At 53.4% G+C, this 15966-nt stretch overlaps 1 protein-coding gene and 1 long non-coding RNA gene across 2 annotated transcripts in view; one reads left to right on the plus strand and one right to left on the minus strand.

Moving 5' to 3' along the window:
• Positions 1-4245, plus strand: part of LOC116469339 (uncharacterized) — an 18803-nt gene extending 14558 nt beyond the window's left edge. The window contains exons 2-4 of the long non-coding RNA XR_004248249.1: positions 62-155; positions 3282-3477; positions 3584-4245. This is a non-coding gene — a long non-coding RNA (uncharacterized LOC116469339). The remainder of the gene's footprint in view (positions 1-61; positions 156-3281; positions 3478-3583) is intronic.
• DCST1 (DC-STAMP domain containing 1) overlaps positions 1-15860 on the minus strand; it is a 17351-nt gene extending 1491 nt beyond the window's left edge. Inside the window, exons 1-15 of the mRNA XM_032154374.2 lie at positions 15651-15860; positions 15188-15313; positions 15021-15095; positions 10236-10364; positions 9151-9290; positions 8168-8384; positions 7924-8067; positions 6578-6699; positions 5926-6083; positions 3445-3544; positions 3217-3312; positions 2951-3077; positions 2121-2237; positions 1504-1646; positions 1261-1374 (exon numbers count right to left, since the gene is read on the minus strand). Coding sequence (XP_032010265.1) covers positions 1261-1374; positions 1504-1646; positions 2121-2237; positions 2951-3077; positions 3217-3312; positions 3445-3544; positions 5926-6083; positions 6578-6699; positions 7924-8067; positions 8168-8384; positions 9151-9290; positions 10236-10364; positions 15021-15095; positions 15188-15313; positions 15651-15711 — 1869 coding nt within the window. The 5' untranslated portion in view covers positions 15712-15860. The remainder of the gene's footprint in view (positions 1-1260; positions 1375-1503; positions 1647-2120; positions 2238-2950; positions 3078-3216; positions 3313-3444; positions 3545-5925; positions 6084-6577; positions 6700-7923; positions 8068-8167; positions 8385-9150; positions 9291-10235; positions 10365-15020; positions 15096-15187; positions 15314-15650) is intronic.
• Between the last annotated feature and the right edge of the window lie 106 nt (positions 15861-15966).

Below are 15966 nucleotides of genomic sequence, written 5' to 3' on the forward strand. Positions count from 1 at the left end.
AAAAATTCAATTCAATTATCATATAAGGCAGATAGTGTTATTATCATCTCTTTTTTTTCAGGTGAGAAAACTGATGCTTAGAGATGTGATCACTGCCCAGGGTCACAACAATGATAACATGCATGCATATGGAACTTGCTGCATGCCAGCACCATGTGAGTACTACTCATTTAATCCTTACAACAACCAGATGGAGTAGTTAACCCCATTTTATGGAAGGCAAAAGCCAGGCACAGCAGTTAAGTCATGTGCTCAAGGTCACACCGTTGTCATAGTAATGAGGGAAGGAGCCAGGATTCATACTTAGGCCCTCTGGCACCGGAGTCCCACACCTGACCACCACTCTAGGCTGATCTCCAGTGAGCAGGACTTACAGATCTCTCCAGTCTTGGCATTCTTCAGAGGGAGAAACCAAGGCTCAGTGAAGACCTTGGCCAAGGTGACACAACTTAATGAGGGAGTATGGACTGGAGTCTGCTTCCTCAGATTCCATGTGTCTTACCGTGTGCCCCTGCATGAGGCCTTCCTGACTCCCAGCCCACCTGCCTCCTCCTGTCCCCTGAACTGCACCGAGCTTCTGGTCTGCAGCCCTCTGGTAGAACCTTTGGTTTTGCCTTGGGCCTCCTGTTTCTGTGCGGCCCTCTTGCTTTTCTGTGAGCAGACTGTATTAAATCTCATTCTCCTTTTCTGCCTGCTTCCTAATGGTCCACTGAGTATCTTAGGCTGGGCTGAATCCTGGGATTCAGAAACGGGCACAGCCCTGACCTTAGGAGCTAGATGGCTGGGGCCCTCAGCATCTGTTGCATCAGATCTCACCGGGCTTGGCCGGGCTGGGTGGCTCATGCCTGTAATCCTAGCACTTTGGAAGGCTGAGGTGGGCGGATCACCTGAGGTCAGGAGTTTGAGACCAGCCTAGCCAACATGGTGAAACCCTGTCTCTACTAAAAATACAAAAAAATAGCTGGGCGTGATGGCGCGTGCCTGTAATCCTGGCTACTTGTGGAGTGGGGGGCTGAGACAGGAGAATCGCTTGAACCTGGGAGGCAGAGGTTGCAGTGAGCCGAGATCGTGCCACTGCACTCCAGCCTGGGCAACACAGTGAGATTCCATCTCAAAAAATAAAAAGAACTCACCAGGCTCGAGTAGGCCTGCGACCACTGGTGGGTGCTGGGTGCTGGGTGGACTGAAGGGAGCTGCCCCTTGCCCCGCTGTACTTAGACCCAGCCAGGAGCTGGCAGTAGCACTCACGCCTGGACTTACCGGAGCCTTCTGCTGTCGCGCCCGCCTCAGGATAGCGGCCCTCCTGAGTTTGGTGAAGGCCGCTCTTTTCTTCAATAGGTCATTGTAGAGGAACAGGATCCGCTTCTTCTCTCGCTGGGGGCAGGGAGGGGGTCAGTGACAGAGAAAGGCATCCCCCAAAGATGGAGTTGGTAGGGAGCTGGGTGTGGTGTGTGTGTGTGTGTGCTGGTGTGTAGGGGTGGAGAGGTCTGGGGAGGGGCAAACCTTGGGGAAGTAGAAGGCTGCGATGACCCTCCGGAGTCGGTAGCCAAAAGCCTGTAACAGGCAGAGACACACTAACAGGCCAATTGGTAGCGCAGCTCTCCAGTAGGCCCTGGCATCCAGGCCCACAGGCTGGGGCAGGCAGGCTAGGGGAGGGGCAGGCCAGGGGTCTGGTCAGGACCAGCCAAGGGGCAGGGCAGCCCTGGGTTGGACTTCCCATCCCAGTGGAAGGTGCAGTCCTCTGATTCCCCTGCTCTCCTCCTGCCTGCCCCTCACTGCAGAACTGCCCTGTCAGTACTGTAGCCGCTGGGCCCAATGTGGCACAGATCTTGCAGATTTCTATCTTCGCCGAATGTCCTGTTGGACAGTGCTGCTCTGGAGGGCTGGGGCCCTCTAGCCCCAAGACCCTGGCCTCCAGACTCCTCTGACCCAAGCTTGTCATGCTCCCCTTCTTCAAACCTGCCCAGATGTGTTCCCTGCTCTGATTTCCCCAGCTCAAGTGCTCCAACCCCCATCTCTCCACACCCAAGGCCCAGGCCCCCAACTCTTTACCTTGGAGTCTTTTGACCCTTGCCCCACCGCTCTCGATTCCTCTGATCCAAACTTTCAGCATCACTCACGCATGTTGTTTGATTCCATCACTGTCTCTGAGGAGGTGTTCAGGGCCCCAATGGTTTTTCGAAGAAGCCGGGCTAGCATGGAGTCTCCCCCGACCTTCACCTCCAGTTTATGACTGCCTGCGGCCAGGAGGGCAGGTAGGGAAGTCAGGGCAGGTGGGGAAATCAGGAATGTGTTAAGGGGGTGGATGTCAGGGAGGGGTCAAGACACAGAAATGCTTCTCAGCTGCCTAGGTCTTTCTGTCCCTTCCTGAATCCTAACCCCTCGCTGCTCCCAGTTGTAAGTGTAAAGGGGTAAAGAGCCCCCGTCACCTGCTGTGAGAGCTGTCAGGTTGCAGGGCTGACATTTGACCTTGAGGAGGACAGGGAGGGGCTGAATCACAGAAAGGGGAAAAGAAGAGGCAGAAGATGGCTGGCACGGTGGCCTACACCTGTAATCCCAGCACTTTGGGTGGCCGAGGCAGGTGGATCACTTGAGGTCAGGAGTTCGAGACCAGCCTTACCAACATGGTGAAACTCCGTCTCTACTAAAAATAGAAAAATTAGCTGGCCATGGTGGCTCATACCTGTAATCTCAGCTACTCAAGAGGCTGAGGCAGGAGAATTGCTTGAACCTGGGAGGTGGAGGTTGCAGTGAGCTGAGATTGCGCCAATGCACTCCTCCAGCCTGGGTGACAGAGCGAGACTCTTTGTCTCAAAAAAAAAAAAAAAAAAAAAAAAGGCAGAAGGATGAGGCACAGTTGGAAGAACTAGGGTGGGGCGCCTGTGCAGGCATTGGAGTTCTCCAGAGGGTGTCGCTTGGGCCTGGAATGTGTCTGGGGGGATAGGCTCACTGCGGAAGGAGTACTGTAGGAAGGAGTGGTGGCGGATGGTGTCGAAGATGGAGTAGAGAGCCCAGTCCAAGCCGCACAGCACCACCAGCAGCAGCAGAATGGGCAGTGTCTCCAGGAGCTCCCTCACCTGGCCAAGGAGCAGGAGGGGCAGAGCTGGGCAGTGCCACCTGCCTGGGCACGGAGCACTCTCTGGTGCCTTTTACCCTCTACCCTCACCTTCAGGCCTGTCTTTGTACCCAGGAGTCCGCTCCCCATGCCGTCCTCACCACATTGCTCATTTCTGAGGCCTGGATGGTGGGCTTGCAAGGGAAGATGACGGTTTTCTCCTCAGCTTTGCGGAGTGGCAGCAGAGTCCGTTTGCCCTGGAAAACAAATGTCCACACAGTTAGGAAGCCCAAGGGCCCTCTGCCCTTTCCCCTCTGCCTTCCTGGAGCATGAACCCACACAGGTCACACAGCAGCAAGGCATCCCCAGGCAGTGCTGCGCCCACTCACCAGCTTCTTCCTGCGGTCGTCAATCTGGCAGAAGTAGGTGCTGATGTAGATGTTGTCAAAACGAATGTCATGGTTATAGCTGTCCATGTAGGAGAAAGACCTGTGGGTGGATGGGCAGGGATGTCTCCATCTCCTCCAGGTTCTCCTCAGCTATCCCCAAACACAGGCTTCCTTGAGGCACAGTCATTCAACCAACCAGCCAGCATTCATTGAGCACCATCTATGTCCTGGGCACTGCTAGGTGATGGTGATAACAAGGAGAAGACTCTGTCCCTGCCTTCCAATTGTGTAGAGGGAGACATCTCCCTACACGACGGGTGAGACATAGCAGAAGTGAGTAGGGGATGAGGTGGGGGCTCAGAGGAGGGCATGGCTGGCCTGTCTGGGAGGGAGTTGCATGTGTGCATCTGAGGTAGGGACAGGCATGCATCTTGCAGGATGAATATCGAGCAGAGTCACAGAGAGGGGGAAACTCCTTGAGGTTTCAGGAATCACCTAATCCACTGTGACTCACAAGTTCCTGCCTCTTGACTTTGCCTGCAGCATATCTCCTGGAGGTGTGCTGGGGCAAAACTCATCCCAGACCACCATCTCCATCCTCCCCAGTACACCCTGGCCCTCTCTGGCTACCCTTAAGCACAGTGCACGTGTGCATGGGTGTATGCCTACATATATAGCTATCCCCCATGTATTTCTCAAAGCCCTACATAATGCTTCAGTTTGCTAAGGAAAAAATGTTAATTATTGCAAATGTGTTTAAAACTGTAAAAGTACATTAAACAAACTCTGTAAAGTGTGAAACATTAGTTTCAGTACTATTGCTTCTGGGGCCCTGTAAAAATCCACATCTTTGCCTTTAAAACTACTGTAAGTGCAAAGACATACTGTGAGTGCCCTCTTGTGGAGAGGCTCATAGAGGTGGTGCCTGGGCTTCCTGAGCCAGGGCCTGCCCTCCCGCCAGCTGTCCTTTCAGTGCATGACCTCACCCAGCTTGAAAGCCTGGAAGTAGCTTTTGACTCTGTGCCTCCTTCCTTCCCTCCACAAGCTGGCTCTGAGCCTCGCTGCACCTTTCCCCTTCCCCCTCCATCTCAAGCCATCTTCCTGCCATGCTCTACCCGGGCCAGGCTCCCTAACCTCCGACCCAACCTGGCCTCCCTCCCTCCAGACTTCCTGAGGCCATCTTGCCACCACCGCCAGTTCCAGGTCTTCCTGCAGGGCTTTCCAGACTATTCTGGTCATGCCCACTTCAGTCCTCCAGGCCAGCCTCTGCCCTCTGCACCCCACAGATGCCAGAAGCCTTACCCAAGGGACACCCTTCTTTCCTTGACCACCGCTCCCCATCTGCAGCCATTTGGAGCCCAGTTATGACCCTTCCAAGGGGCACCTTCTCAGCTCCCATATACGTCTCAAAAGCCAATCCACAGAATGGCCCTTGAACCATCTCTGTCTTGTGGGTGTCTCATGATCCCAACTAGATCATTAGCTTTTATTTATTTATTTTTTTTTTGACACCAGCTCTCACTCTGACACCAGGCTGGAATGCAGAATGCAGTGGCACAATCACAGCTCACTGCAGCCTCGACCTCCCAGTGATTCTCCTGCCTCAGCCTCCCAAGTAGCTGGGACTACAGGCATGTACCCCACACCTGGCTAATTTTGTTCATTTTTTGTAGAGATGAGGTCTCACTGTGTTACCCAGGCTGGTCTCAAACACCTCAACTCAAGCCATCCTCCCACCTCGGCTTCCCAAAATGTTGGGATTACAGGAGTGAGCTGCCATGCCTAGCAATCATGAGCTTATTGAGGGCAGGAATAGAGCTGCTTCATCTTTGTCTTCCCATCGGGCCCTAGATACACGCATACCCACTCACTTGCAGTCACTCTAGGCCCGCCACATAGGGGCAGACAGAGCAACAGCCCTGTGGCAGCCCTCACCCAAGCCCTGCCCATCTCAGGTGTTTGGGAGTCAGGATGGGAAATAGAGGGTCCAGAGACCAGCAGGGGAGCTGGAGCAGAGCAAGGCCCGGGGCAGCCCAGCTGGACACTGGGCTGGGTGGGGTTAAGGACTTTGTTCTAAATGGAGGGAAAGTCACTGCCAACGCAGCAGGCAGGAGAAAATGAAAGCAAAATGGAAAGATAAAAATGGCACAAAGTCAGAGCCAAGGGGAATATGAAGGGCAAGAAAAAATCAAAAGTCAAAGCTAAATGTAAAAAAAAAAAAAATCAGTATTGGGATAAAGCCTGGAAGGAGGTGGATGAATGAAGATGGTTGGCCTTTTAAGGCAGTGGGAACATGGGTAATGTTCTTCTGACAAAATGTCCACATTTCCTTTAACTTTGTGTAAACAAAGACAAAGGTAAATAATATTCAGATTCAGAGGTGGGGATAGGCGCTAGGGTTCCATCCTTACAGCCTCCTTCAGGGCCAGGGCTCCAGTCTGGGGCAGAGGAGGGGCTGCTGGGGTGGGGGCCATGGCTCACGCGTGTAGGACCAGCAGGAAAGTGCAGGAGAGCAGCACGTGCAGCAGCCCTAGGGCCCACTCCAGCCGGGCCTCCTGGTGGTGCACGTAGTCCCGCACCTCGGTGCTCACGCGCTCCCAGCTCGTGTTGAGCCCCAGCACCCCAGCCTGCTTCTCTTCCTGGTGGAGGGCACATGAGCAAACTCAGCCTGCGGCCACCTCGCCAGACCCAGGTCCCGCCTCTTCATGACGTCTGTCCCCCAGTACCCCACTTGTGTCCCCGGGGCCCTCCCAGGACCTCCAGGAGTTGTCACTTCCTTCTGCTCACCACCCTCCTGGACACAGTCTTGCTCCCCTGCACCTACATCAGCTGACATCATCTCATATCTGGCTGATAGCTCCTGCCCCAGGCCAAGTCTGCACAAACCACAGGCTTGGCACTGTCCCCTCCTCACCACCTTTCCCTTCCCCTGCCCATCTCAGGTGTTCAGGGGTGGAGATGGGAAACAAAGGGCCCCCTCAACACCAGCGACATTCCCCTCCTTGTCCCCCTCCCTCACCCCTGGTCACCTCTTTCCTGTGCCCTCTCACTTGTCCTTCCTCTAGCCCTATTCCCTCATGCCCTCCTCCCACTCCCTATCTACCCCCCACCAACCCTCGCCCTTGCCTTCTACCTTGAAGTCAATATTGGCTGAAAATTCCCCATCCAGGCCATGAATAGACTGGTTGAGGGAGTCGTAGGTCTGCCCAAAGTTGCCTTCCACTGGGATGCGATTGCGGCACCAAACCTCCATCACTGGTGGACAGTGGGCGGGGTCAGGGGCCTCCCCGGGCCTGTCCTCCAGGTGCAGGCCTGGCCTGCCTGTCCTCCTGTGTTCCTCCTCATCCTGCTTTTTTGTCTCTCTGCCCATGGCTTGCTACCACACCAACACTGAGTCTTCCCCTCTCCGCTCTCTTTGGATCCTGCCCTCCAGGAACCAGACCCGAGTTCCCCCATTTTTGTCCATCTATCCTCAACTATAACAAACATCAGTAAGGAGAGCCAGCGTTTACAGAGCAGCTCCTCTGTGTGCCAGCTCTGCCACTGCCTTCACATACGTTAGCCCCATAAATCCTTAAAAGCCCTTAATGTGGCTGGGTGCAATGGCTCACACCTGTAATCCCAGCACTTTGGGAGGCTGAGGTGGGTGGATCACCTGAGGTTAAGAGTTCAAGACCAGGCCGGGCACGGTGGCTCAAGCCTGTAATCCCAGCACTTTGGGAGGCTGAGGCGGGCGGATCACGAGGTCAGGAGATCGAGACCATCCTGGCTAACACGGTGAAACCCCGTCTCTACTAAAAATACAAAAAATTAGCCGGGCGTGTTGGCAGGCGCCTGTAGTCCCAGCTACTCGGGAGGCTGAGGCAGGAGAATGGCGTGAACCCGGGAGGCGGAGCTTGCAGTGAGCCGAGATCACGCCACTGCACTCCAGCCTCCAGCCTGGGGGACAGAGCAAGACTCCGTCTCAAACAAAACAAAACAAAACAAAACAAAACAAAACAAAACAAGAGTTCAAGACCAGCTTGGTCAATGTGGTGAAACCCCATCTCTACTAAATATACAAAAATTAGCTGAGCATGGTGGCGGCCACCTGTAATCCCAGCTACTCGGGAGGCTGAGGCAGGAGAATCGCTTGAACTTGGGAGGCAGAGGTTGCAGTGAGCCGAGATCACGCCACTGCACTCCAGTCTGGGTGACAAGAGTGAAACACCCCTCTCAAAAAAAAAAAAAATTAATGCAAGAACTACTGTTATTCTGCCCATGCCCATCTTTCAGATGAAGAGCCACAGCTCAGAGCTTTGCTGTAACTCACCCTGGGTCACAGGGCTATTCAGCAGATGGACTGGGCTCTAAGGATGCTGTGGCCTCAGGGCCAAAACCCTCCTCATCTGTTGCTTTCCTGCCTGTTGCCTACCAGTGGGTCCCAAGGACTCAGCTTCCTACTCCTGATGCTCCCCACCCCTTTGCAACTGTGCAGACCCTTGGCAATGCCACAGAAGAACTTGAACTTCATAGGCAGGCAGAGCAGGTGGGTGAGGAGTGGGACCCAGATGTGCTTCATGCACTGTTCATGCTTGTGGTCAAACCAACGACGGCAGCTGAGTATGGCCTGGTTCACCACATCTGTAGGAAGGAGCAAGGGTGTCTGAGGTTCCCACATCTTAATCCACAACGCTGGCCCCACATCCTACCCCACCCTCCACTCCCCAGGGATACCCCTCACAGGAACAACGCAGCTTGGTCTTCAGCTCATACATCTTCTGTGTCGACAGGTGGAGTCTGGAGGCTGGGGCTTGGCGGGCCTCCCTGCCCTGGGCTGTCTCCCCTGAGTCCACGGCATCCTCAGGGGTGTAGCCCATCTCACTATTCACCTGGGCATCCAGGTCCTCAAAAGTGGCGGAGATGTTCCGAGTCTCTGCTCTCAGCAATTCTTTGCTACTCTGGGATTGGAGGTGGAGGGAGGAAAGGGTGAGGGCTGGGGCTTTAGAGCTTCTGCTGCCTGAGGGCCTGTCTTCCCCCAGTAGCCAAGCTTTGGGCTCTCACCCCTGGCCGGCAGGGAGCCTAGGCCCTGAGACACAGCCTCTCACTTCAAATTCCCGGCTGTCCATTGCCCTTGGGAACCCCCGCACCAGCTGCCTTGTCTGATACCACATGTCCTGGCTCTGCGTACCTCCCAGACTCTCAGCTCTTCCTCAGTCCTCCCATCCCAGACCCTTCCTGGTCAGTGGTCCCCCAGGTCCTTAGACCTTACCCTTCACCACTAGTCTCTGAGATCATTATGCCATCTGAATGCCCCCAACTTCCAAACCCCTCAGCCCCCATCTCCCCAACTCTCCAATTCTCCCAACCCCCCAGTCTCCAGCCCTCCAATACCCAATTCTTGAATCTTCTTGTCTTCGAAACTTCTGAGCTACTCAAGGCAAAAGCTCCCAAATTTCCTAGATATTCTAGTTCAGCTGTCCAGAGTACTGACCACTCAGGTATTAGGAAATGTGTACAGAGCATGTCCCAGTGACTCAAGGGCTCTCCTGGCATTTAATGTCCCAGGACCAGGGCACATTCTGCAATGTCTGGGAATAGTTCTGCAAAAAATGCCAGTAGTATCCCCACTGGGAAACTGTAAATCCAGGGTGACAACTCCCAGCTCAAGTTAACTCGGCCCCAGGGAGAGGGACCCCCCAGGCCCTGCCTGTGCAGATTCCTAACCAGCAGGTCCTTGAACACGGCCCGTAAGGGGGCTGTGGAGATGCGCCAAGCTGCACGGGTGTTGTTGATCTGCAGCTCCACGGTGCAGCCCAGCGATGCAATCACGTCGTTGAGATTGTGCCGCAGATTGGCTACTGGCCCTGGAGAAAGAGGCCCTGGTGGGTCACCTCCCTGTATAACCAGCACTTTCTCAAACCCGCTCAGCTCCCCTCTGCACATAGTGCCCATCGCCTACAACTATACAGTGGTGGGGCCGAGAAGCCTATGAAAGGTCATCTTGTTCAACCCTTGATTTTTTTCACTGTGTTTTTTTTTGTTTGTTTTTTTTTTGAGAGCCTCCCTCTGTTGCCCAGGCTGGAGTGCAGTGGCTCGATCTCTGCTCATTGCAACTTCCGCCTCCTGGGCTCAAGCGATTCTCCTGCCTCAGCCTCTTGAGCAGCTGGGATTACAGGCACGTGCCACCATGTCTAGCTAATTTTTTTGGTATTTTTAGTAGAGACGGGGTTTCAGCATGTTGGTCAGGCTGGTCTTGAACTCCTGACCTCGTGATCTGCCCGCCTCGGCCTCCCACAGTGCTGGGATTACAGGTGAGCCACTGTGCCTGGCCTTTTTTTTTTTTTTTTTTTGAGACGGAGTCTTGCTCTGTCACCCAGGCTGGAGCGCAATGGCACAATCTCGGCTCACTGCAGGCTCCGCCTCCCAGGTTCAAGCGATTATCCTGTCTCAGCCTCCGGAATAGCTGGGACTATAGGTGTGCACCACCACTCCTGGCTAATTTTTGCATTTTTAGTAGAGATGGGGTTTCACCATGGCTGATCTTGAACTCCTGACCTCAGGTGATCCACCCACCTCAGCCTACCAAAGTGCTGGGATTACGGGCATGAACCACCGTGCCTGGCCAATGTTTTCACTCTTATAAACTGAGGAGGCCCAGATATGGGGAGGAGCTCCCTCAGGGACACACAGCGAGTTAGAGCAGCTGGGATGACACCCCTGTCTTTTCTCCTTCACCTGGCCTGGCTCCCATTGGATGGCCCACCCAGGGTCACTGCTTCAGTGTAACTCACTGGCCCCCACATACTCACCCACATAGATGGCAGCCAAGGCGTATCCCAGGACAAAGAGTCTGCCTTCCTTGCCCAGCATCTTGGGTACTAGTAGGAGGCTGGCACAGCGGATGTGAGGGGAGGTCCCCCAGCCCATGGCCCCCAAGCCTGTCAGGAGAGCCCAAGAGGTGGTGAGGCAAAGTGAGGAAGCTGCCTCCCTTCCTCATGTTTACCAGCGCACCCACCTGCATCACCCCATTCTGGAACCACCACCATCCTGCCCTTATCCCCATTTACACTGACTCTGATAGACCTGCCAGGCCACTCATTCATTCATTCAGCAGCCACTCACAGAGTTGAGCTATGTGCCAGTCTCTGGAAGGGCATAGAGGGATGGCTAGAACTTAAAAAGCCACAAATGATTGACTTGTGTGTGTTTGTGTTAGGGAAGGAAGCCAAGGTTTTCCGGGCTACAGTGACACTGACCCTAGGTGCTGAGGGAGCAGAGAGAGCAAGAGAAAAACTCTGGAAACAGGCGCTCATGCTCAGAGTGGTCAGAATAGAGATCAGAGCCCACCTCAGTACTCCCAGTACTCAGACACCTACAGCACTCGCAGTCCCTGCCTCTAATTTTAGCCCTTAGTCACGTACCACCTGGTATGTTTTAGCAGTTTCACATGTGTCTCCCTGTGGTCTCTGCAAGGAGACAGTGAACTTCTGGAAGCTCATAATCCAGAGAAAGAGACAGATGAGTAAACAAATGACTACAACACGATGTGCTAAGTGCACAAGGGAGGTGCTTATAGAGCGCTGTGGGAGCCGAGGAGGGAGTACGTATTTCTTTAGGGAGGGGTGGGGCTGAGAAGGCTGGACAAAGAGAGGATGTGTCAGCTGGGCCTGGAAGGTGAGTAAGTGTTGTTAGGAGGTGCAGATGGCATTCCAGGCCAAAGGAACAGTATAAGCTGGTCGGGGGAGCTAGAAGATTCGTGTGTTGATGGAATGTTCACCGAATGATCGCCAAAGCAAATCCCAAATCCTTACACTTCCTCCATCTCCACTGTCGTGGTAGAGTCCCCATCATCTCTTACTGGGACTATAACCTGATGAGTCTCCCTATGTCCTCTCTTACTACCTTACACTTCAGTTTTTACAAGGCAGCCAGAGTGATCTTGCAAAAGCATAAATCGGATCATGTCCCTTCCCTGCTTCAAACCATTCGGCGGCTTTCTACCACATTTGGTATAAAATCTGAACTCCCTAACATGGTCTACCTAGCTTGTGATCTGGCTCCTGCCTGCCTCCTGATCTCATGCTATGCAGCCCTTCACTCACCATGTCTACCCACACAGACCTCATTGCTGCTCCTTGGACAAGCCAAGCTCATTCCTCCTCTCTGGTCTTTGCCCTAGCTGTTCCCCCTGCCAGGAACACTCCTCTCCCTGTTCTTCACATGGCTGGCTCCACCTAGTCATACAGGTTTGTGGCAAACCCTGTCGGGTGCCACCCCACGGTTTTTTTTCTGCCTTCTTCCTTGCTAACACAACTTGGGTTTTTTGCAAGGGTAATAGCCTGGCCCTGCCCCAGCCCCTGAGGGATAAATCTGGATCTGCCTAAACCAATCATGGTAGAACAGGACATTGAAAGGGACTAGTTCTGTGGTCTTGGCCTTCTGGCCAAAGACTCGAGCTGAGGCCAATAGTTGACAAATAGTGGCCCTATGTTCTAATGAGAGCCCCATGGAGCTACGGGTATCTTCTTTGGGCTCACCAAAACAGCAAAACTTGAGCAAAAATCACTCCTCTATCCCACCCCATCTATATAAAAAGAACAGCAATATGGGCCAGGCATGGTGGCCCATGCCTATAATACCAGCACTTTGGGAGGCCAAGGTGGGTGGATCACTTGAGGTCAGGAGTTCGAGACCAGCCTGGCCAACATGGCTGTCTCAACTAAAAATATAAAATTTAGCCAGGCATGGTGGCAGGTGCCTATAGTCCCAGCTACTCAGGAGGTTGAGGCAGGAGAATTGCTTGAACCCGGGAGGCGGAGGTTGCAGTGAGCTGAGATTGTGCCACTGCACTCCAGCCTGGGGGACAGAGCAAGACTCTGTCTTAAAAAAAAAAAAAAAAAAAGACCGACAATGTGGATTTCCTGGAAGGGGAGAAAAGTGGTTGGAATGGGCAGGCAGAGAGGGAGAGTCTGTGGAGAGGATGGGTGTCACATGTCAAGTGAGAGACTCCAGGAGTCCAAGAGGCTTCAGGGACTGGCGTTGCAGGAAGGGGAACCTGCCTGGTCTCTGTAGACTAGACTCCTGCTGAGTGCAGAGCCTCATGAGGTCACTCCAGGGCTGCCACCGGAGCACAGAGTGGAGGGAGAGCTCCTGGGAGAGCTCAGCCTCTGTAATGCCTCTGTAGACCTCCCCTGGACAATGGGGGCACACAAGCATGGAGACTGGTATCTGCTTCTCATCAGGGCAGGAGAGAGGCAGCCATAAGGTGCCCTGCTTTTGACGGGGCGTGGTGGCTCACACCTGTAATCCCAGCTCTTAGGGAGGCAGAGGTGGGAGGATAGCTTGAGCCCAGGGGTTTGAGACCTGCCTAGGCAATATAGCGAGACCCCATTCTCCACAAAAAGGAAAGTGCCCTGCTTTCTCTGCCTGGCAGGGCACGGATGTGTGCACTCCCAGCCTGCTGGAGGGAGGGATCCAAAAAGCAAGAGGCTGTGGGTGCCCCTGAAGGGGGGCTTCCCTCGAGGTCAGCCAAAAAGAACTGGCCTCTGCAGGAAACTGGGCATTGCCGAGGTCAACACACAGCCTCCTAGGAGACAATAATCAGGCCTACTGGGACAGCCAGGGTGTGAGTGCCTGCTACACGCAGGCATCCACAGTGGAATTATAACAGCATTAGTGACTTAGGACTTTTGTTCCTTTTCCTCTAATTCTTCTAATCTCCCTTCTGACATCAGAAGAACCAGAAAGGGAAGGAAGTAGAGGAAAAAAGGGAAAGAGCAGGCCATGCCCCTTCTCCATTGCAGGACCCCATGCTAGGGAGCAGGCCTGAGCTGGGGGCCCAAGGTATGGGGAGGGCAAGATAAGGAGGGAAGATGCTTGAGAATGAATGAGGTTAAAAGTTTGATGTAGAGTGGACTGGACCTCTTTAACCCCTAAAAATAAGTCTTAATTGTTGAAGTAGGACTAGGTCTTCTAAAGAAATATAACCAGAAATCTAACGGGCTGTGTGAAAGATTATCAATGGAAAAAAAACGTTTGAATACAGTGGGTCAGAGAAAAAGTAGTCTCCTGTTGGTATCCAGCAGGATTAATTCAATAAACAGGTGATGAAATGCTAATTCTGTTTCCCTTGCCTGGGACAGGTTCAGGAAAGGGCATGTGTTGCACGCAGTTCTGACCAGAGATGTGAGGAAGTCTACTGCAGGGATTATAGGCAAGTTTCCCTTGTTCCTAAAAAGGGATATGAGGAAAGGATGTTTCTTCCTTTTTTTTTTTTTTTGAGACAGAGTCTCACTCTGTCACCTAGGTCATTTTCCTTTTTCCCTGGCCTCAAATCACACAGCCCAAGACAGTGAAGTTGGGCCTGGGATTGAACTTCTATTCTTTTCTTTTTTTTTTTCAGGACGGCCTTTCGCTCTTGTCTCCCAGGCTGGAGTGCAGTGGCACGATCTCCACTCACTGCAATCTCTGCCTCCTGGGTTCAAGCAATCCTCCTGCCTCAGCCTCCCGTGAAGCTGGGACTACAGGTGTGCACCACCACATCCGGCTAATTTTTGTATTTTTAGTGGAGACAGGGTTTCACCATGTTGGCCAGGCTGGTCTCAAACTCCTGACCTCAAGTGATCCACCTGCCTCAGCCTCCCGAAGTGCTGGGATTACAGGCATGAGCCATCGTGCCTGGCCTGTTTCTTCCTCTTTTTTTTTTTCTGATCTTTGACATTGTTGTATGAAGATGTGATGCCAGAGTTGCTGCAGCTATCTTGTGACCTAAAGAGAGTGGTCAATAGACTGAAGATGGCAGAGAAAAGACAGAAGGAACCTGAGTCCTTCTCGAAGCTACTGAGCTGTTAAATTATCTAAACTGGGCTGGGCACGGTGGCTCACACCTGTAATCCCAGCACTTTGGGAGGCTGAGGCAGGTAGATCTTTTGAGGTCAGAAGTTTGAGACCTGCCTGGCCAAAATACAGAAACCCCGTCTCTACTAAAAATACAAAAATTAGCCAGGCATGGTGACGGGCGCCTGTAATCCCAGCTACTCGGGAGGCTGAGCAGGAGAAGGGCTTGAACCTGGGAGGTGGAGGTTGCAGTGAGCTGAGATTGAGCCACTGCACTCCAGCCTGGGCGACAGAGCAAGACTGCGTCTCAGAACGAAAACAAAAACATACAAACAAAACCACAGCAAAATGGCTGGATGCTTGTCATCCTTGTTTACTGCTAAATCCTCAGCAGATTCTCAGTAAGTGCTGAATGAATGAATGAATGAATGAATTGAATTTCTTAGGAGGATCAGAAAACAAGGTCAGACAGGTCAGGAGAGATGAGAGTTATGAAGGGTTATGGGGTTGGACTATATCATGTGGGTGATGGGGAGTCCCTCGGAATGGAGAGACTCCCTCAGGGCAAGGACGGTGTCTTCCTTCTTAAATTGGCGGCCTCTTCCCTCTGGACCTCCCCCTAAAGCCCAGGAGGAGGCTGAAGCCACAGGGGATGTTTGGGTACAGAAGAAACAAGTCCCGACTCCTTCCTGGGCATGCAGGATGGCGCTGTGTTCCACAGGCCGCTTGAGTGTTCCTGGCTTTTGCCCAGCACTAACCCACCAAGCTGTACAAAAACATCATCTTCTGTTCTTCATAGATGTTCATGGGGTTCACCAGGAGCTGAAAGAGACCTAAGGGCACAAGGTCAAGCCAAAGGCCAAAAGATGGGTCCTAGCCCTGGTCCAGCCTCTGCCCACCCCAGACTTTCTGCTTCCACACTCACCTATGGCCAGGAGCCCCCCAGCGCCTGCCCCCAGCAGGAAAGCAGTGACAGGAAACTCGCCCGGCTGGCGCCACAGGAACTGGCTACAGCAGACTGGCAGCCCCCAGCTCAGGAGCCTCTGCACCGCTAAGAGGGGGACAGGGTAGCTCAATAGCCCACTCTTCTGCCTGGGATGGGGCTCATTAGGATTCAGGGCTTGCAGGTGGATAGAGGCTGGGGGAACCTGGCATGTGAAACAGTGGGAAATTAGGGGACCCTGGAGGAGGATGAGGGAGCCTGAAGAAGTGGTACGGGTGTAAGGGATAGAAAAGGCAAGGGCTGGGCTGGGGGGCAGGAGGCGCTATACCAGAGAGGTGGTGGAGGCTGGGACCCCGAGTTGGGGGATAATGTGCGGGAGTTCCAGGAGGAGAGATGGGACGAGAGTGGAGGTCAAGGGATGCTGGGTCTCTGCTGAGTGACTCACTGGTATGAGGCTGTTTTCTTCTTTGCCCTCTTGCCCCATTCTGATGATGTCTAATGTCCATGAGTCTGTTTTGGGGAAGCACCACTCATCCCAGGTCTCCTGAAGGACCTCCTTGGACACAAGGTTCTGGTGAGAGAAGAGAGGTGCTGCCTGTCTCTTCCGCCTCAGAGGAAGCCTAGGCCTGAGCTCTGGGCCTTTTAATCCTTCTGCTCTGAGAAGTGGGGAAGGAGATTAGAGACCTACCTATCCCCTCTCCAGTCCTCGGAACTGGGTCAAGGATTCCAAGACACACGCAGTGAAAGCCCTTTGGAACCTT

This window comes from Hylobates moloch, unplaced genomic scaffold (assembly GCF_009828535.3).
Source record: "Hylobates moloch isolate HMO894 unplaced genomic scaffold, HMol_V3 SCAFFOLD_5, whole genome shotgun sequence".
NCBI lineage: Eukaryota > Metazoa > Chordata > Mammalia > Primates > Hylobatidae > Hylobates > Hylobates moloch.